Source organism: Lampris incognitus, chromosome 1 (assembly GCF_029633865.1).
Source record: "Lampris incognitus isolate fLamInc1 chromosome 1, fLamInc1.hap2, whole genome shotgun sequence".
Classification (NCBI taxonomy): Eukaryota; Metazoa; Chordata; class Actinopteri; order Lampriformes; family Lampridae; genus Lampris; species Lampris incognitus.
Window position 1 is genome coordinate 125,199,371 of NC_079211.1, and position 22,887 is coordinate 125,222,257.

General features: G+C 44.0%; 1 protein-coding gene and 1 pseudogene across 1 annotated transcript; one reads left to right on the plus strand and one right to left on the minus strand.

The window, feature by feature from the left end:
* Positions 1-97: 97 nt before the first annotated feature.
* On the minus strand, positions 98-11,850 carry si:dkey-98f17.5 (uncharacterized protein LOC569123 homolog). The gene is made up of 12 exons (XM_056285046.1): positions 11,735-11,850; positions 10,970-11,081; positions 9,586-9,679; positions 8,639-8,693; positions 3,232-3,372; positions 2,950-3,110; positions 2,753-2,851; positions 1,765-1,910; positions 1,381-1,552; positions 1,037-1,149; positions 643-730; positions 98-475 (listed from the first exon to the last, which is right to left on the minus strand). The coding sequence occupies exons 1-12, from the start codon at positions 11,844-11,846 to the stop codon at positions 422-424; spliced, it is 1,347 nt and encodes a 448-aa protein (XP_056141021.1). The 5' UTR covers positions 11,847-11,850; the 3' UTR covers positions 98-421.
* A 4,313-nt stretch (positions 11,851-16,163) lies between these two features.
* On the plus strand, positions 16,164-17,241 carry LOC130126139 (uncharacterized protein K02A2.6-like; annotated as a pseudogene).
* The last annotated feature ends 5,646 nt before the right edge of the window (positions 17,242-22,887 follow it).

The following is a 22,887-nucleotide window of genomic DNA, read 5'->3' on the forward strand; positions in this document are numbered from 1 at the left end:
AGTCAGAAAGGCACGAACTGATGAAGCCTCTTGGATGAGAGGCGAAACGTCTTCACGGACATACACCAAGTCCAGTTGCACTTGATTCAATTCCTTTGGATAACCAAGACCTGGATGAATGAGAGCATTCACAGACATTGAAAAGTAAAATTCACATTATGACACCTTTGCTCTTGTGAAATGTGTACAGTCACAGCTTTCCCTGTAAGTGAATGATTAAGGCACTTTAATGTTAATTTAGATTGCTTATGAGATGATATTTAAACTGCCTTTCATTTAATCACAGATGACGAGTCCCTACTTGTCTTACTGAGAAAACAGACAAGACTTATAATCATTCGGTGCAAGAGTCTTTGTTGCTCACATAGAAAAACATCACCTGGAATAACGTGTTGAAGGAGCCCTTACCCACAACCAAATACTAGAAGTCATACTCAGCTGCACATTGCTGGAGATACCATTCGTACAATTTACCCTGGTGAAAGAAATGGACTGGGTTAGATTTACAATCTAATGTTTGAAATGTGGCGAACAAAAACATAACTCAGTTATATATCTACCACACCTGCTAACCAAAAACAAATATTACACACGTTAATGGCATATCTGGCATATCTCACTTCAAGAAAAAAAAATTCCAACCTTCCTGTCTTTGACGACATCCTGAATATAATCACTGTACTCTGCCAGGCTCCTCTTCTCCTTCTTAGTCAGAGTCTTATTCCCTTGGCTGAGGAAGAGCCGCATAACAACAAATATCACTCTGAGTGGAGATTCACTCAGAATTTAAGTGTTTAGTGTGTGTCCAGGTGCACATGTGATGGTCATTTACCCTTGTGAGAACATAAACCTTTACTGTACATGTATGGTTTACCATTAATTAAAACCTCTTCTGTACTTCATAAAGACAAAATATTTTTTGAAGTAGAGATTAGCATATGATTTGCAGTTGAGCATTAGTAACTGTAGGATTATTTGACCATCATGTGTGTGTGCATGCATGTGTGTATGCGTCTTATACTTTCGTAATACTTACCGAGCAAAATACTTGGCTAGAAATACCAGGAAGTAGCAAAAAGCACCAAAAACAATTACAAACAGTACTTGTCCATCTTCTGGAATCCAGTCCCACAGATACACCATTATGCCCTGGGGAGACAATTATTGAACAAGCGGTCAGAGAACAAGATAAACCAAAGGAAAAAAGAAATGAGGGGAAATACAATCTTTGTGTAGTCCACATATAAATGGAATGGTTTGTTTATTTTTTTTTTTCCTCAGCTGCAACTCACAACATAATCAGACTTATATCTTGTGATACAGGATGCAATGTGGATATAGCATGAACAAAAGGATATGATATTAAAGTTGAGATCATACTGCAGTGACCGAAAGGGTCCTGGCCAGCCCTTCTCCCAAAAGCTCCTCTTGTTCCTGTTTGGAGAAGGTGTTCAAAATGAAGCTGAGGATAAAGAGGATAGGAAGGAATACACCCAGGACCCCGCACACGAAGGAGTGAAGACGGACACTTTTGTTATAACTCACGTCAGCCCTGCAAGAATCCACAGGAAGAGGGAATTAACAGATATTAATATTACAAACAGTTGGGGATAGTATAGAGTAGATGATGTTTGTATCTACACATATGTCTTATTTTCCAAAAGGATACTACTAACCACAGTCAATTTTCCTTTAGGACAACCTAGCTTTAATATAAACGCTAACACAGTAATGCATACTGTTCTCAATGTAAAGAGCTCTTACCCATCCTGAGCTAGTCTATTGTCGATGGTGGAACAGATGAGGTTACAGTCCTTCTCCAACTGATTTAGGGTCTTCTGAACTGCCTGGTTGATGGTCTTCTCGATAGTCTGACACACCCCATCGATCTGATTCACACATCGGCTTGGCTAAATAGGACAAATGTTCACATGTGCAGAATGTGAATGGCTTGTTCATTTCCTGGTATTTGAAAACTTATTTCACAAATAAAACGGATTCTGATTCTGAGAGGAGAAGATGGAAAGTTCCACAACAGATCCTGAGGGTGTATTGATTGACAGCCATGTGCACTTTGCAGGGAGTGAACTTGCACTCGCTCAGCAAAAATAAATTGGTGCAGGAAGGATACACAAATCTACCATGCCGAGCACAGCCTCCTGACCATTGATCACAGCAAGGGAAGCAATTACTCAAGACCAGGCTGCCATTGTCAAATATGGCTGATCAAAGGCCATGGTTTACAACCATTGCTCCTCCTGAGAGAGTATAACTCCCCAGCTCATCATATTACAAATTATTCATCGTGTTACTTGCCATTCACATCTCTTAGATTATATGGTGTAGGAAATTTACATTCCACAGTAATCAACAGTCACTCAATTCCAAGACTGGAAGAGAGCCTTAAATTACATCAAAAATATTCCACCATAATTCACAAGGAAACCAACCTACAGAAGAGGATCAAAAATTTTAAATCATACAAAGGGACAAAAAAAAACCCCCACAAGATTTAATATAAGCATCTGATGGTAAAGTTCTTTAGTTAAATTAAAAGATTAAAGCCAAAAACATGGAAACTGCGACTTGAATGTATGCAAGTCAGACCAGTTAAAAGTGAAGGCCAACATGAATGAATATGGTTGTCAGTATGGCTTTATAAACTGTATGTGAAATTACGATTCTACTTGCCCCACCCAATCGCTTCAGGAATTGTCCATAGTGAGGATGCACAGCTGGCCAATAGTTTTACCTTCTGTGGGTTGGGGATGTATATTGTAGGCATCTCAAAACCACATTTGTTGAGACCAGGACGCCGACACAGTTCCTGGACTATCTGCATCATCACCCTCTGTTTAAAGGACACAATTTTTATATCTACGGGTTATTTTCTATATAAAATAGGATCTTGAATATATTTGATCCTACACACAGGTCAGATATACTTACCTGTCTGTCTGTTTCCTTCCCAGCCTCATCTGCCTTGCTGAGGTAGAACAACAACTTGTCTCCGCACTTCTCACTCAGCTTCTCCACTATGTTCAGGGTACGCTTGCACAATGCTTGGCCCATGGGGTCGAAAAACACAAAGATCAGGTCTGCCTGTTCCCCTGATGAAAGACATTGGCCGGAAACAGAGGATCCATTAGGCAGAATATACCATTGGTATGTATGTCGTAAATATGACAGTGTTAGAAAGGTGACCGACTGGGCTAAGCTGTCAGAACGTACCAAACGAGGTGATGGCACTGTTGACATCAAAGGGGTAGATCATGTCCCCGTCCACCAAACCTGGTGTGTCCACAAACGTAACCAGGCTGAACTTCTTCTGCTTTGAGGTAGAGATCTCAGCTGACAGGTAATCTGTAACACCTAGGATAGACAGATGCTGTACATCTATATATGTGTGCATATATATACTAATGAGCCAAAATATTACAACCACTCACAGGTGAACCAAATAACAGTGATCATCTTCAAACAAGGGCACATGTCAAGGTCTGGGTAGATGAGATGGTAAGAGAGCAATCAGTTCTCATAGTCAACGTGTTGGATGCAGGAGAAATGGGCAGGAGTAAAGACCTGAGCGACTTTGACAAGGGCCAAACTCTTATGGCCAGAGGACTGCATCAGAGCATCTCTGAAACAGCAAGGATTGTGGGGTACTCCCTGTTTGCAGCTGTAATTACCTACCAACAGTGGTCTGAGGAGGGACAAACCAGTGATAGGGTGTTGTGCACCCAAGGCTTATTGATGGGCAGGGGCAATGAAGGCTATTCCGTCTGGTCTGAACTGAAGGAAGATCTACTGAGGCACAAGTCACAGAAAATTTTAATGATGGTCACGGAAGGAATGGGTCACAACATGCTGCATGACACCTTGCTGCGTATGGTGCTACATAGCCACAGACCAGTCACGAGCGCCCATGCTGACCCGTCCATCGTCGAAAATGCCTACAGTGGGTACGTGAGCTTCGGTACTGGACCTCTGAGTAGTAGAAGGTTGCCTGGTCCGATGAGTCCTGTTTTCTTTTAGATCACGTGGCTGGCCATGTATGTGTGCGCCATTTACCTGGGAAAGTGATGGCACCAAGATACACTGTAAGAAGATGACAAGCCAGTGGAGGCAGTGTGGTGCTCTGGGCAATGTTCTGCTGGGAAACTCTGGGTCCAGCCATTCATGTGGACATCAATTTGACATGTGCCACCTACCTAAGCGTGGTTGTAGACCAGGTACACCCCTTTATGGCAATGATATTCCCTGATGGCAGTGGCCTCTTTCAGCAGGATAATGGGCCCTGCCACACTGCATACATTGTTTGGGAATGGTTTGAAGAACATGAACTGTTCCAGATCTCAATCCGATTGAGCATCTGTGGGATGTGCTGGACCGACAAGTCCAATCCATTGTAGCTCCACCTTGCAACTTACAGGACTTGAAGAATCTGCTGTTAATGTTTTGGTGCCAGATACCACAGAACACTGTCAGGGGTCTTGTGGAGCCCATGCCTTGAGCAGTCGGCACTGTTTTGGCAGCACACAGAGGACCAACAGCTATTAGGCAGGTGCTCATAATGTTTTGGCTCATCAGTGTACATACACTTACCTCCTTCAAGATAAGCTCAAGGTGATAAATAAGAAGTTGAGCTGCTGCAGAGGTCTGTCACCTCTTATAACCATTTTATTTGTTACTGAAAGCCGCAGTGTGGTCAATACTTGGAGAGGTGAAGGAGGTGATACAAACAGGCTGCGCCCACTCAACTTTTTGTTCTTTCATATAAAAATGTCAACAGTTTTATATTAAGTTAAAAAAATACATATGTTGAGATTGTCCACATAAAGATCATTATGCATGTTGTGTGTAAAGATATGACTGCACATCTGGAATGTTTGAGATCAATGATACATAGCCCATTAGCAATCTCCAATACAGCAACTGTTAAGAATCCCCCAAGGCAGACCCAATCGATGGCCACACCCTCACAGATTAAACATCCACTTGATTCCTGAAGCGATTTGTCAGGCCTGACTTCTCTCACTGCCCCCTCTGCAGAGATGTCTGTTGTCATGGTTACACACAACAGCTCTTCAACTGGCAGCTTTAGCGTAGGGCGTGGGACATAAAGCTAGCCAGTGAAGAACGACTGTGAAGCAACGCGCTACCGGGTTACATTATTCCACAAACAATATGCAACAGTTTGAATCAATCTCTCTCCTCCAAAAACGTCGTCTCTTTGAGCATCCGAGCAGGATGACTGCTAAGAAGCCCCATCACCAACCCCCACTCCACCAATCTCACTCCCCACACACACACACACACACACACACACACACACACACACACACACACACACACACACACACACACACACACACACACACACACACTGAGGCCATTTCATTGCAGGAGGCAGGTGTCAACAGCCAGTACAAATCGCACTCTTGTGCTGCAGTGACCACAGCCACTGCTGCTGTGGCAAATTAGCATTTCCTTATGGTTCTCTTCCATCAACAAGGTCAACTAAATAAATCCACAGCACGCACTTCGGTTTAAAAGGTGTTCCCATTGTCACACGCTGATGGGCCAATCCAGCCAAAGCCAAACAATTTTGACAGTGGCTTTCCAAGGTATGACAGTTGCGCAGAATTAAAACAACATTAAGGAACCATTACTTCAGATCGCCGTACGTCTACTGGAAGTATTGGAAGAGTGTTAAAAAAAGAAAATCCTGTTTCAGTGACTTGGAAGATATAGCACAACAATCATACTACTCCATCTAAACAGCGCATAAGACGGCTATCCATCCATACATGTCTGTTTCTTTAAATGAGATAAGCCCTACAAGCTACTTGAAAGGTGAAAAGCAAATGAGAGGGATATTCTCTCACCATATGGTGCTGAGTTTGTCTTATGCACATGGAAATGGGCAAAGGCTGCAATACGGTTGCATCAATCAAGACAAAAAAAAAGAACTTGTTGGACTGGACAGGGTACATCATATGTGATGCAAACCCATTCAAAAGACACAAAAGAATCAAACAGGCTACATTTATAGCCAAACTCCTGCATCATCTAAGACTAAAATTACAACCATAATTACTACAATAATTCAACTCAAACACAACATGACGTATAAACTCTTGATAACAGTTTGATAGGCAATAAAAACGGTGCAATCAGCCATTACTCCCACATAAGGATATATAGTGTTTTGATGAGTCATCCTCAGTTGCTGTAACTGGCAAAAAAACCCCAAAAAAAACCAAAAAACAAAAAAACAAAAAAAAACAAATATCTTATGTATTTCCAAGGGTAGCGGTGATGTCGAGATTGAAAGTCTAGCTGTATTCCCGGAAAGATCCCTTCTGAGATGAGGCAAAGGCCTGTGGTGTGGCTCTCCTGAGTGAGGCTGTTGCTGTTGCTGTTGCTCTCTCTAATGGCTGTGACATTTCTCAGTAGCTCCTCCTGACTCCACTGCACTGCTGTCGATGGGGCGTGTGACTCACACGCCATACCGTGTGCACTCCGCACCCAGTGCACCCTCGCTCTCTACATACTGTCAATGGACAGACAAGACATTACTGCCCCCCACCTCCTCAACACACATGCTTCACTCAGATGGGCACACTGAGACTTCCTACAGGACCATTAATCATTTCTACATTACCACTAACCCATCCGTACTCGAGCTCCCGACCACTGCTGCTGCATATGGTGCCGCATTAAGTGTTTCAGCCAACGCGCTCGAGACATGCCATTATACAGTGTTGTAACCGATTACATTTCTTTCCTCAGTTTTAGCAATTCAAATGGGCAGATCTCAAACAGCGCTGTGTTGTGTGTGTGACTGTGGTCAGACGAGACCCTGAATGGTGAAATGATAAACCTGATTCACTCTGAGACTGTGACTCAGAGTCGAGCATTAGTCATCAAGGTGAAGAATCTAGTCTACCTCAAAACAGAAAGCCGAGAAGCTTTCATGAATGCATGTCTTACTGACCATACAGTATCAAATAGCCTTGATTATGGGATATGTTCTCTTTCTCAGAAATGGACAAAACCACAAAATAAACTGTAAACACACACACACACACACACACACACACACACCTATATATACATATATACACACACACACACACACACACACACACACACGCACATATATACATATACATTTATATACTTGTGTCAGAGTAGGGTGTGGACCAGCGGTCCTGAGTTGGTGTAATTATCTCAGGACAGATAAATTGGTTCTACACCCCAAATTAAGACAACAGAGAGAAAGAGCTGAAGAGACCTTTCATTAAAATTTGTTTTTAGTCTTTTTCACACAGTTTTAACTTTGGTGTTTGTAATCGTTGTTTTAATAAATGGGCTGTTGTGCCCACATTTATGATCTGTGTCTGTGTCTCTGTACTGGGGAACCCAGGTAGTGGCAACATATTGCAACTATATATATATATATATAGTGTTTTCCCCCCCCGAAACTGTCAATGGTGTTGATAGAAGTGCTCAACTAATGAGGAGTGGAATATCAATACAGATGCAGGAAAAAAACTGTTAATACATAGCAGTACAAGCCTGTTGTGTGCATCGCGCACTCATCAGCTGCTCATGAGCTGATGAGTGCGCAACGCATGATATGTATGTATATATATACATACATACATACATACATACATACATACATACATACATACATACATACATACATACATACATACATACATACATACATACATACATACATACATACATACATACATACACACACAAAATCCAGAGCCTACAATGTGCACCAATACATTTTTAGATAAGTTCGTAGAGCTTCCCTGATGAGATACTGGTAGGACTGCACAGCATAATCTGTTGTCCAGGTATAAATCCTTGGCTGCAGCCCATGAATCCATTCATCTCCTATTGACAAACCCTGTTTATATTGCTGAGTTCCTGTTACAAGTCCCTGTAACTGGTGCTATCACAAAAGACTTGAAGGCAACCAGGCTGTCTCCTCATTTTACATTTTGAATTTGTAGCATGACGCCAAAGGGGAGAAAAGACAACAAAAATACACATTTCACCTGGGGATTTCTCCAGTTGCATTGATTAAATGGCAAGGATGAGTATGTTCTCCTTGGAATTTGGGGGTTATGGTCAAAGATAATGATGCTGTTTTGTGTACTGAAATTCTGGTGATGAGCCTATCAATACTAAAACAAGATAAACAAATACTACAGTTCTGTATATACTGCACCAATAAAAAAGCAAGGAGTTGTAGTGGCGGCTAGCCCAGAACAAGGAATATGTACCATGTGGGAAGTATCCATTATGAAAGATGTGACATTGGCTGTTGTGTGATAGCTGTGCCATTTTACTATATGAAGACATAAGATTACACACACTGAGTGGTTTAGGCACATAAATATGGATTTGAGTAACAGGTGGATAGACTAGAAATATATGGCTCTCAGCACAAATATCAATAATAGTTGATATCGATAATAGTTTTAGCGCAAACAAAGACAGCATTTAACATTTTCGCCTTTTTCAACAGCAATCTTTAGTTTGTGGTACCATTAAGAGGTTGTGTAGCCTATAACCACTGAGAGGATTTGAAAATGAGGAGAAGACTTACCTTTAAATTCAAGGAGGGGTCGAAAGTGAGGGTAGAGATGTAGTGTTGCATTTCCCTGTGGATGAGGGGAAAAAAACTGAGAGAAATAAAGTACAGACAGATGACTCTACAGTGTCCAACCCACTAGAATAGAGTCCTCACTCCGAACTTCCAACAACACAGTCCATCTAAATGCGAGGTGCTTTGCTGTAGCTAGAAGCGACTGCTTTAAGCTCCTCCTGTACCTAGCAGATAATCCTTCCAGTCTAGTCCTTTACCGTAATTATATTATTCAACCTCATCTCCTTCACACCACAGTAGGGTATAAAGAGAGAGGGGGGGTTAAAAATGAAGAAATAGAGCATGTGTTTCTGAGACTACTTACATGCAAGTGTAATAATAGATATTATCTATATGTTGATTGTGCTGCAAACGTGTGTCTATTTATATTTTGTCTCTTTGTATATATTTTATTTATATATTTTTATTATTGTTGTTTTTGTCCTGTTTGTACCACTGGGGAGTTGCACTTAATTTCATTGTACAGCTGGGCAATGACAAATAAAGGTATTCATCCATTCATTCATGCTGTAGAGGTGCGTGCGTGTGTGTGTGTGTATTGATGCAACCAATCCCCTAGGCGTAGGTAGAGCAGAATGCAGACTGAGACACTCTCAACAGAGAATGAAACATTGACTGCCTCATTTCACCAATCTTTATGACTGGCTTTCAGCTATAATTCTGAATATGGACTACTGTTCAAGGCTTGACAGTTCAATAATCTAGAAAAAAACAAAACAAATAACACTAATGGAGTCTGAGTGCATTGCAATGTCATCAGTAGGCAGTCAGTGGTTCTCTGTTTGGATACTCAGGCTACACAGGTTTTTGTCAAATCTCACACACTAAACCCTAAGTAGTACTGTGTTAGCTCTACAAGTGGTGGTTCCCCAATAGACTATTCTTACCGTCAATGACTCTCTTTTACGACCACTTGTGATGAAGGTAAATCCCTGCGTTTCAATGGCAACACCTGTCTTCTGTATATGCTCTTCCACATACCTGTAATGATAGCAATGCCAAAAGGGCTCAAAAAGCATCTTTATCTTATGTTTTACCTTTACCATTCACAAAATCTGATCCCTTGTTTTGTCACACTAGTGTGAGTAACATTGTAGATGTCTCATTTAAATGACAACATAATTTTGGGATAGGGTTCACCTTGGACCTACAAGACCTCTATGTAGGAGCCTAGACAGAAAACCCTTTTGTCCTATTAACTTGTATATGCACCGAGCGTGTGAATAGGCTAATCACTGTGATAATCACATTACATCTAATGAAATGGGAAATACTAACTTGTAATTCACAGGTGACCTGACACTACAGACTTGAGCTCTATAAAGGATAGTGATTTATCCATTACAGAGATTTAAAATAACCTTTTCCACCTCTGTGACACTCACCCACTAACCTCACTCCACACATCAGAACGATATCCTCCAAAAGAAAATCTGGGTTTAGCCAGCCATATGATCCAAACTGGGCATCAATATCACATGGACCATTCACCACTTAAAAGAAGAAGAATAGATGCAGACTGAGTCTCCCTTCAATCTCAACTATCTGTCAACATGACAGAATTAGCTGATGGATAGTATTTCAACCATAGCAGCGTTTTCCACTCTCTCTAATTCTGTTTCATGAGTATACTAATATCCGGTCCAGTCCAGGTGAATCGGCCATGCTAAATTGTCCCTAGGTTTGAATGTGTGTGTGTGTGTGTGTGTGTGTGTGTGTGTGTGTGTGTGTGTGTGTGTGTGTGTGTGTGTGTGTGTGTGTGTGTGTGTCAGCCCTGTGATGGCCTGCGGCCTGTCCAGGTGTCTCCCCGCCTGCCGCCCAAAGACTGCTGGGATAGGCTCCAGCATCCCCGCAGCCCTGAGAGCAGGATAAGCGGTTTGGATAATGGATGGATGGAAGTACATTAATAATAAAACACTTAGCCAATTGTAGATTGTTATTAGGCCTTACTATGTGGAAACTCAAAAATAATTCAAATTAAGAGAACATCACAACATGAGGTGCTTTTTTGCATTTCCCACTTTTTCCACGAGTATTTGTCAGAGCCCAAAACCAGCATGAAGAAGTGAACCCTCTGTAGTTCATATTTAGCTTTTTAAATGGTATGACTTAACACTTCCTACTATATTTGCCAAGCAAAAGTGCTATTGGCATTAGCATTATAAAATGGTTATGAGTCATGTACAAAAATTGTGATTTAACAAAGTACCCCAAAACATACTAGCACGTTCCAAGTGAATATTACATCCTAAGCATAATAAACTGCATTACCAGTTAATGAAGGAACTTTTCCCTGCAGAATGGTTTCCCATTATCATCACAATGATCTTCTTCCTTGGAGGTAGGAGCCGGACACCCAGGCTGTTGGCAATCTTTACAAGGCCTGAAACGCCACACACACACACACACACACACACACACACACACACACACACACACACACACACACACACATTAATATACATATATATGCTGCATGGCATGTAACTATAGGGGACTGTATTCACAACCCTATACCTGACTTGAGCATACTTCTCATTATCAGTTTTATAACCGCAACTCTATTGAAATACCAGTTTGAGACAGCAAAACTGAGGAACCAACAGCTTCAATATTTATGAGAATATTGAAAGAACAATTAAAATTGTGGTTCAAAATTAAACGTTTGAATCTGCATACAGGATGTTGGTTCAAAAAGCCTTGTAGGTATGTAGCAAAACGCAAGGGCACACATAAGGCACACGACTACATGCACTGCCCCAATGCTGAACGATCGGAGCTGCAAAAAAAAAGGCTGCTCAAGGGTCAGTGTCAACCGCTTCATAATGACAAACGACGGGGATTTACTCATTAGCTTCTTATGGCAAAGGCAAACACTTAACAATACACGTGTTCGTCTGTCGCTTTTTGCCGAAACTTCAGAATGAGTCTGCCTGAAGAGTTTGGGGCCATTACATAACACGACAAACACGCCTGTTTACTGTTGCGTTACGCTCGCACAACACCGAATCCATACATTTACGTTACGCTATTTACCGTTTTCGTTGTCGACGTACAAACTGTGGCATTCTTTCAAAATGCGCTCACTCGGCGAGGTGATCCCAGACTCCAGAGGGTTTGCCACCGACCGGGGCTTTCTGCCCGACATGACGAGCTCCACAACCGGCTGTCAGAACACAAAATGATGGGGGGAAGATTTAGAGTGTAGCACCACTTTTCTCTAGTGACGATGAGGCCCCGCCCTGTGGACAAAACTAATAAGACATGCTTGAAAGCGTACTCTCAAGTAGAAGTAGAGCTGTGCACCACAGTGGTTAGCACCGTGGCCGCAGAACAAAAAGGTCGTAGGTTCGAACCCAAGGGCGTCCCATGTCCTTTCTGTGTTTGGAGGTTTCATGTTGTCTGCGTGGGTTTCCGCCCGATGCCCCGGTTTCCTCCTACCATCAAAGACGTGTGTTAGGGTTAATACTCCAGTTTGTGCCCCTGGTCCCCGGTCGCCCTGGTGCTAGCTACACGGCTTGGGTGGGTTAAATGCAGAGGATGAATATCCCCGCGGGGATTAATAATGTATATCTTCTCCTTCCTCCAATATGAGACGTCTCATAGTTCACTTAACATGTTCAAATCCATGGTGTAAAGCATGAAAATTACGTCTGGCGATTTCTTCTACATTTACTCCCCCGCCCCTGGGGGCTAAATAGGATAAGGGGTTTCTAGTAGACGTTTGCTTCTATGTCAGATGCTTTTTCTTCTTTTTTTTGCAGCCCTCAAGGGCTCAACTCTATTTAACGTAATATAGCGATGACATGAATCATGTAAGTGCCCAGTCGTTGGCAACTGGAAATGGTGTTGTACTGTACATGAAGAGGTTTATGAGCTTTTCAGTTACGACTTTGAAAACAATGGGCTCTTAAAGCAGTGAAACAAAGTCTTTGAATAAACAATGTGTCAATTGTCTGTACTCTTTTCATCTTAGATAAGACATAAACAGCAAGAGGGTCACTGAATAGTTAATGGATTTAGGTCAGTAGTACCCCTGTTGGCAAAAGCCACCCCTTGTCCCAAAATAGAATGTGTGGATCGAATCAGTGCATCCTCCGCCCCACCACCGAGTTTAACAGAGAGATTTATTTGTGCACCTTACAACAACATTATGCAAGTTTTTTGGACAGAGGTAGGTAGGAAATCCAACAGGGTACATGGTTTATTTGCAAAATTTTTAATGCAACTTCTGAAATGCATTTCACCAGTGACTCAACGACGGAGTTAAAGACGGAGGTACGTCAAAGTACAACATATAGCTGATAGCTTTTAATTTAAAAAAAAATCCTGTTTTTTCATGATGACATTAGGTATCAACTATATTACATTTATTTTTAGAAAGGTCACCGCGTAGAATATGCTACAGTCTCTGTATTTATTGATTAACATAGAATGGGTGGTGGAGTGAACATTTTTGCCTTAAATTATTCCAATAAGAGTATGAGGACTGAAATAAGACCTCATTGTCTAACACTAAATCGACCAGTGTTGTCTATGGCATATTGTTTTTAAATTCACTATTAAGAAAATGGTATTTTGACCATCTTTTATTTATATAAAAAAGCAATTTCCACGTACTTACTCAGTTTTACTGCAATAGAAATACTAGCTGTTAACCCAAGTGAGTGCAACCTGTCAACGTTTCATATTATTTTTGTTAATCCTTTCTTAAACTTACTGAGAAAGCCCCAATAAGACTTTTATAAAAACTTTTTTGCATTTTTACGTTTTTTACAGCTTAGCGTGTACCATGGTAGCACTGTACGGTTTCTTCTAATTGTAATGTATTGGGACTTATGTTAATGCGCATGCTCTCTGGTTAGTCTTTGATGGGTGGCTCTCGCGAGACGAGACCAGGAAGTAACGTTAAGTATGAGGCGAACTGGAAGAAACGCAGATGTAGCCTGATGGCTGAGTATCCTAATTTTGCTAAGTTCTAAGTAAAGAGTTCGTTACAACCAATGTCTCTCTCGTCTCTAAGTCGAATCTTACACTGGCGACGAAGCGGATCCGAACTCCAACAGTTCTGAACAGTTGATTGATGGAAATCAGCAACCTCCGATATTCTACTACAGCTTCGAGGAATCTGTGAGTAGCCTAACGACATCACCATGACCACGCTGGGTCGCATAGGAGAGTTTGATGAAGGCTCCGGCACTGCCATTGAGGAGTATATTGAGAGACTGAAATGTTTTTTCCTGGCAAATGGAGTAGACGGGGAGGAGAAGAAACGCGCTATTTTGCTTAGCGTCTGTGGGGCTGCAATGTATTCTACACTACGTTCGGTGGTCGCTCCCGTCCTTCCTCCGGCCGTCACCTATGAAAACTTAGTATCGGCCTTGAAGCGCCACTACAGTCCTCCTCCATCACAAATTGTTCAGCGTTTTCAGTTTCTCAATTGCAAACAAAAGCAAGGCCAAGGAATCTCCAGCTACATTGCTGAACTCCGTAAACTCTCAGTGCATTGCGCTTTTTTTGACCAATTGGAAGCCATGCTGCGTGACAGAATTGTCTGTGGGGTGCTAGATGAAGCGCTGCAGCGCCACCTGCTGGCTGAAAAGGAACTCACATTCAAAGCAGCAGAGGAGAAAGCCCTTGCAGCGGAAACAGCCACGTTAAATGCGCGAATACTACAACCAAACCAGCTGGGACCACCACAGCCAGCAGTAGTTCATCAAACTGCACAAAGTCAAACCGTTTTGAAAGTGAAACAAACAGTAGCAGAAGGTGGTGCAAAGCCATGTTTTCGTTGTGGAGGCACACACAACCAACAACATTGCAAATTTACCTCTGCTGTATGCCACTATTGCAAAAAAAGGGGGCACATTTCTTGTGTTTGTTTTAAAAAGAGCAGGGATGTCGCATCAGCGGATTCTTCTGACACAGTTCCTCAAGCCGAACAACACACACACACACTGTTAGGCAACAAGAAGAGGAATATGACATTTACACCATGGGCAGGCAGCTGTATGCTCATGTAAAAAAGCCATATTAAGCCACTGTGATCCTGAATAACAAAACACATGTAATGGAGGTGGACTCTGGAGCCGCATGCTCCTTGATCAGTGGGTGCAGTTACAACACCTTGTGGCCTGACCAGCCACCTTTACTGCACAAGGACAGTAGTGTGCTTAGACAATGGTCACAAGCAGAACTACAAGTTAATGGGAAGATTTTTGTGGATGTGCAGTATCAAGGCAATCACAAGACTTTGCCACTGATTATTGTTCGAGGTCAGGGGGCAAGTCTACTGGGCAGGGACTGGTTTGAGGCACTGGGCATTTCTGTAATGGGGGTGCGCCGAGTATGCTTACAATCTGTGGAGTCCATCTTAATGGAATATGCAGAAGTCTTCCAGGACCTCGGGCTTCACGAACCCCTCCAATTGCTATTGATATTAATACGACAGCATCACCCAAGTTTTTTAAAGCACGTTCGGTGCCCTTTGCCCTTCGACCAAAGCTAGACGAGGAGCTTGAACTATCGCTGCACTGTGAATACAGTTGTGAAACCTGATGTATACCCCATTCCTACGGTGGCTGAACTGTTTTCCAGACTGGCAGGGGGGGTGCTTTTCAGTAAATTGGACCTCAAACAAGCTTACCAGCAGCTGGTGCTGGATGACGAGGCTGCAGAGCTTCTCACTATAAGCACCCATCACGGGCTGTTTCGGGCCCGCCGCCTGCAGTTTGGAGTATCGACAGCTGTGTCCATATTTCAGCGTTTCATGGATACACTCCTCGCCGGTATACCAGGCGTGCAACCGTACCTGGACGATGTCTTAATAGTGGGAAAGACTGTTGACCAGCACAATGACCATCTTCGTGCAGTGCTGGAATGATTCACAGAAGCAGGATTGCGGCTACAGAAGGAGAAGAGTGTGTTTACTGCTGACCAAGTTGAATTTTTAGGTTTTCTTGTGGACAAGGATGGCGTGCAGCCGACTATGGAGAAAGTTGAGGCTATTCAGAAGGCGCCTTCACCCCGGAACAAAACGGAGCGTCAGTCATTCCTAGGCCTACTCAATGTTTACAGCTGTTTTTTGCCAAACAAGGCTACCATCTTAGAACCGCTGCACCGCCTCCTGGATCAGTCTGCACCCTGGCAGTGGACTGACGCACATAAAAAAGCTTACACTGCTGCAAAACAACTGCTTCAGGCTGATGGCGTGCTCACGCACTATGACGAAACAAAGCCATTAGCCGTTGTTTGTGACGCTTCGCCTTATGGCTTGGGGGCGCTGCTCTTCCATATGGAGTCTGATGGCCGGGAGGCTCCCATCGTCTTTGCCTCGAGGACACTATCCTCCACTGAAAGAAATTATGCTCAAATAGATAAGGAGGCCTTGGCGGTCATTTTTGCAGTCAAAAAATTTCACCAGTACCTTGCTGGTTGCCACTTTGTGGTTTTTACTGACCACAAACCTCTTTTGGGCCTGCTACACCACTCAAAGCCCATGCCACCTGTCCTGTCCCCACGCATGCTACGCTGGAGTGTTCTTCTTGGGGCCTACGATTACGAATTGTGCTACCGCCCTGGCAAACAGCTAGCAAATGCTGATGCCCTCAGTCGCTTACCACTGCCCGCTGGTATGCGTGAGACCCCTCCACCCATGGAGGTGCTCTTACTGGAAATGAAGCCCCACTGAATGCAAAACACATTGCCACCCTTACTCGGAAGGATCCAATTCTGTCTCGGGTGCTGCGCTGGGTCCTGCATGGCTGGCCAGTGGATACACCCGACAGCCGTTTCAAGCCATTTTTCACCCGGCGCCATGAACTGTCCACACACAAGGACTGTCTATTATGGGGGAGTCGTGTAGTTATTCCTAACCTGGCGAGGGAGGAGGTACTAGCCATGCTGCATGATGCACACCCAGGCATTGTGTATATGAAGGGCCTGGGGAGGAGTTATGCCTGGTGGCCAGGTATGGATTTAGCAATAGAACAGACAGTAAAATCCTGTGAAACCTGTCAGAGAACTCGTCATGCACCACCAACAGCACAGCTGCACCCTTGGGAGTGGACAACTAAGAAATGGTCCTGGCTACACATTGACTTTGCTGGTCCATTCCAGGGGAAGACATTTCTCATAATTGTGGACTCACACTCTAAGTGGTTAGAGGTTGCCATGGTGAATTCAATGTCCTCCTCTGCAGCGATCAGCACAATGAGGCTCCTCTTTGCAACTCACGGGTTACCAGATGTCATTGTTTCTAACAACGGTGCAGCCTTCACATCGGAAGAATTCAAAGAGTTTGCCAGACGGAATGGCATCAGAGCAGTGACTACAGCCCCTTACCATCCTCGTTCAAATGGCCAAGCAGAACGTATGGTCCAGACAACCAAGGAGGCCCTATCTAGGATCACTATCGGTGACTGGCAGACACGCCTGGCTAGGTTTCTGCTGTCACAGCATGTGACTCCCAATTCAGCAACAGGAAAGAGTCTGCCGAGCTTCTCATGAACCGGCGTCTTACCACGGCCTTTGATCGCCTTCATCCTGACTATGAAAATGAGATGCACCTCAAGCAGGAAGTGAGTGCAGAAAAGCTGCAAGGCCCAAACAGATGTTTTAGGCCACAGGACACTGTGTACATGAGGAGCTACACTGGGGGACCCAAATGGGTCCCTGGTGTGATAGCCGATCCTACTGGCCCAGTTTCATATAGAGTGCAGACTCCTGATGGGCAAATGCATCGACGCCACGTGGATCAGCTGCGTGGTAGAGCGACTGCACGCACGGATGTGGTCGCTGGAGAATCCATTGTTCCTGGTGAGCAGTCACCTGAAGATGGGCCGCTCGAGTCTACCTCGTCGGAAACGCCACGACCAGAGACCAGCGGGTCTGTTGAAGATCCCTCTGGTCCTGTGTCCATTCCTGTGCCCACTACCCCTCTACAGTGTCCGGCAAGAGACCGGCACCCTCCACGCCACTTGGCGGATTTTGTTGACTGGGGGAAAGGGGTGTAATTTATTGGGACTTATGTTAATGCGCATGCTCTCTGGTTAGTCTTTGATGGGGGGCTCTCGCGAGACGAGACCAGGAAGTAATGTTAAGTATGAGCCAAACTGGAAGAAACGCAGATGTAGCCTGATGGCTGAGTATCCTAATTTTGCTAAGTTCTAAGTAAAGAGTTCGTTACAACCAATGTCTCTCTCGTCTCTAAGTTGAATCTCACACTAATATTGTAGCATTTTAACTTTAACTTTGAAAGTTTCGATCTTTAAACATAAAAACATACAAAACCAACCAGTCCAAGTGCTGCAAGGCATTTGTATTACATACCAGCCTGTAGCTTTGCTCACACAAGAGGACGATTTGTCAAGCCAAGACATTGCTGATTCATGTATGATGAACAGGGCCATCAGGCCCTGTGATGGCCTGGCGGCCTGTCCAGGGTGACTCCCCGCCTGCCGCCCAATGACTGCTGGGATAGGCTTCAGCATCCCTGCGACCCTGAGAACAGGATAAGTGGTTTGGATAATGAATGGATGGATGTATAACAAATTGCTGAATAGATAACAGGTGGACAGCGGTGTTAGAAGTGTGGACGATCTCACAAGCCCGACACTTGTACCCTCAAGCGACCCTGCAACACCTGCAAAGAGCAACACCTGACGGTACTGCATGACGTAGTCCAGCAAACCCAGAAAAGTGTGCTCATGGTGACTGCTCCCACTACAAGGGTGTACTTAGACGGACCGAACAGGTCCCCAAAAGTGATGCTGGAGGTTGTGAAAGTCCTGCTTCACAAAGGAGACTGAGTACTGGAGATGTATGCTGTACTCGACAACGGCTCAGCGTGAAGCATCATCCTGCCACAAGCTGTGCAACATCTGAATCTCACCTCAGAGCCTGAAACGCTCATCCTCTGGACTGTTCGCCAAGATGTAGTGCAACTCCAAGGTGCTTCAGTTACCTTTCACGTGTCTTTCCTGCCAAAACCTAGCAAGAAGTATCATATACAGTGCATCCGGAAAGTATTCACACCCCTTCACTTTCCCCACATTTTGTTATGTTACAGCCTTATTCCAAAATGGATTAAATTCCTTTTTTTCTCATCAATCTACATACAATACCCCATAATGACAAAGCGAAAAAGGTTTTGTAGAAATTTTTGCAAATTTATTAAAAATAAAAAACTGAAATATTGCATGTACATAAGTATTCACACCCTTTACTCAGTACTTGTTTGAGGCACCCTTGGCAGCGATTACAGCCTCAAGTCTTCTTGGGTATGACGCTACAAGCTTGGCACACCTATATTTGGGGTATTTCTCCCATTCTTCTGTTCAGATCCTCTCGAGCTCTGTAAGGTCAGATGGGGAGCGTCGCTGCACAGCTATTTTCAGGCCTTTGGTCCAGAGATGTTCAATGGGGTTCAAGTCTGGGCTCTGGGTGGGCCACTCAAGGACATTCACAGACTTGTCCCGAAGCCACTCCTTCGTTGTCTTGGCTGTGTGCTTAGGGTCGTTGTCGCGTTGAAAGGTAAACCTTCGCCCCAGTCTGAGGTCCTGAGCGCTCTGGAGCAGGCTTTCATCAAGGATCTCTCTGTACTTTGCTCCATTCATCTTTCCCTTGATCCTGACTAGTCTCCCAGTTCCTGCCGCTGAAAAACATCCCCACAGCATGATGCTGCCACCACCATGCTTCACTGTAGGGATGGTATTAGCAAGGTGATGAGAGGTGCCTGGTTTCCTCCAGACGTGACGTTTGGCATTCAGGCCAAAGAGTTCAATCCTGGTTTCATTAGACCAGAGAATCTTGTTTCTCATGGTCTGAGAGTCCTTTAGGTGCTTTCTGGCAAACTCCAAGCGGGCTGTCATGTGCCTTTTACTGAGCAGAGGCTTCCGTCTGGCCACTCTACCATAAAGGCCTGATTGGTGGAGTGCTGCAGAGATGGTTGTCCTTCTGGAAGGTTCTCCCATCTCCACAGAGGAATGCTGGAGCTCTGTCAGAGTGACCATCGGGTTCTTGGTCACCTCCCTGACCAAGGCTCTTCTCCCCCGATTGCTCAGTTTGGCAGGGCGGCCAGCTCTAGGAAGAGTCCTGGTGGATCCAAACTTCTCCCATTTACCAATGATAGAGACCACTGTGCTCTTCAGGACCTTCAAAGCTGTAGAATTTTTTTTGTACCTTTCCCAGATCTGTGCCTCGATACAATCCTGTCTCGGAGGTCCACAGACAATTTCTTTGACTTCATGGCTTGGTTTCTGCTCTGACATGCACTGTCAACAGTGGGAGCTTATATGGACAGATGTGTGCCTTTCCAAATCATGTCCACTCAGTTGAATTTACTACAGGTGGACTCCAGTCAAGATGTAGAAACATCTCAAGGATGATCAGTGGAAACAGGATGAACCTGAGCTCAATTTTGAGTGTCATAGCAAAGGGTGTGAATACTTATGTACATGCAATATTTCAGTTTTTTATTTTTAATAAATTTGCAAAATTTCTACAAAACCTTTTTCACTTTGTCATCATGGGGTATTGTGTGTAGATTGATGAGAAAAAAAGGAATTTAATCCATTTTGGAATAAGGCTGTAACATAACAAAATGTGGGGAAAGTGAAGGGGTGTGAATACTTTCCGGATGCACTGTACATCAGGCATTCACATCCGATAACCTGGGTCTCTCTGAACACTCGTAACCATTGACAAATCTCCAACAGCAATACAAACACCTCCGTAACTTACCTTTACCTTCTGTGGACCATGCCCAACCTCTGCTGCTCATCGGGTCTGACATGCCTCATCTCCTGACACCTATAGAGTTGGTGCGTCTGGGTCCGCAAGGTGGACCCATTGCAGTCCACACCAAGCTTGGCTGGTCTCTTCAAGGCCCCACTAGCACTGACCAAATTCCAGCACCCGCGCAGCAGTGTGTTTTCACAACAACGGTCTCACTGACCATTGAGCCCTTCAAGAACGTTGAGCGCCTTTGGCAGATTGACACGCTTCCTTATACAAGTGAGAAGCAGGTAACATGCTCGAAGCACAGGATACTGACACAGGATACTGACACAGCCTTCCACCAACTCGCAACAGACCATCTTGAAACACGGGGTTCAGCTTACACAAGTGGCTACTGCGCTTCACATTCTGTCCCTTAAGTACAGCTAAAATCTCATCAGAGAACTTCTCTTTCTGACAGAATTTGATCACGTCCTGACACATTAATATGGCTGCTTCATCTGTAGCAACAGATTTCAGGCAGTCTTCATTGTAGACATTCTGCAACACTGTCTCTACCACTTCAGCTTTGAACTGCCCACTCTGGTCTTCAGTATACTTTCTCAGAGCAAAACTGGCACAGCTAGGTGAAGGTATAGCCCCAAACAAGTGTACAGTCATTTTGTGCTCAGTCAAGACTTGGTTATAGTCACCACATGTCCACCAAAGGAATCTGAGTAAATCAGAGTCGTCATCAGGCACTCTAACCTGGTGGAACATTGCTTCCACATCTGCCATGATTGCAACGGTTTCTTGTCTGAATCGGATTACAACACCGATTAGACTACTGGTCAGGTCTGGACCTTGAAGAATCTGCTCATTTAAGGGTGTGCCCTGATAGGATGCAGTGCAGTTGAACACATCTCTCAGTTTCTGTTTCACTGGGTGGTATACTGCATGGTGCGGTATATACCACACTTTCCCTTCCGTGTGTGTCAATTCTTCATCGGACAACTGCACTGCATAGCCCTTTTGAATAAGCTGTTCCATGAAATCTGTGTATTTCTGTTGAAAGCAGGCATTCCTGATGAACTTCTGCTGTAAGTTGTGTGCTCGCTGTTCAGCTATCTTGCGATTATTTGGCATGTTGACCATTTTGCTCTTTGACCATCTACCAGTTTAGCTGATTCCATGACCATGTCCATGAACTGATGATCTTCTCTAGACATCTCTACTTCAGCATGTTTTCCTCCCTCAGGGAAATCCATCTTGAGCTGTTGAAGCCACAGGTTCTCTAAATTGTCTTCATCGGTTTTCTCATATCTGCATGACTGCAGAGTTCCCTTAAGGGCCCATTCACGGTCCAACCTAGTTTGGTTCTTACAGCGTATGGTCCATTACCAACACTGCTCACCACTTCCCACGGCTCCATAGCTTTGGGTACATTTGCTCCAATGAGCAGTCCAATGTTGGCCTCAATTTGAGGAAGATAGATTTCTTTGAGGTAAGACCACCTTTCAAGATCCTTCTGCTGGGGTATGTTTTCTTTACCTACAAGTATTGACCTTTGTGTGAAGACATCTGGAAGTTCAAGGAACTCACCGCCTGACAAACTGCTGACTTCCATGCCAGACACCACATAAGTGCATACAGGTTTCTCTTCGTTCATGGTTCTCAGCAGTATGTCGGTCTTCCTTCCACTGAGCTTTAACTCATCAATCAATGCCTTTGTAAAGAACGTGGCAGAGCTCCCTGAGTCCAGAAAAGCATAAGTCTGCACCACCACACTTCCCTTCTTGGCTTTGACTTGGACAGGAACTATTGCGAGTGTGCAGTCATCTTCTCCGTCCCCAGTAAACTCATAACCATCAGACTCTGCACAGACAAATGCACTCAAAACTGTTTGACCTTCACAGTTATCAGTCCTCTTCTTTGGCTCAGCAACCATGTCCTTTTTCTTAATGTGCAGCAGTGTGGGATGAGCTAAGGAACACACTTGACAGCTCACCTTTACTTTACAGGCTTTGCTCATGTGACCATGCTTCAAGCAGCTAAAACACAGGCCTTTGCCTCTCAAAAATTCCAACTTGTCTTTGTGTGGCTTGTCTTTTAGTTTACTACATGACTCTATGGTGTGTTCACCCTTACAGAAGAGACATGTCCTTGTCGTAGGTGTGATGGAATTCGTGTGTTCTGTTAGCACTGCATCTTTCATTTGACGATCCAATGGTATAGCGCTTGTGATGAATCACTTCTTGATTCCACTTCTTTTCTGTGCTCTATGCACGCAATTCACTTTTGCGCAGCACACCTGACAGTTGCTTTAACTTCCACACAGTCACACTTATTATGAAGGGCAATGTAGCCTATAGATTTTATCAGGGTTCGTAGAGGGTGGATGATTGACAGTCGAAACGAGGCGTGGTGGTGGATGTGAACATGATTGACAGCTACGAGAATTGTCCAATCAC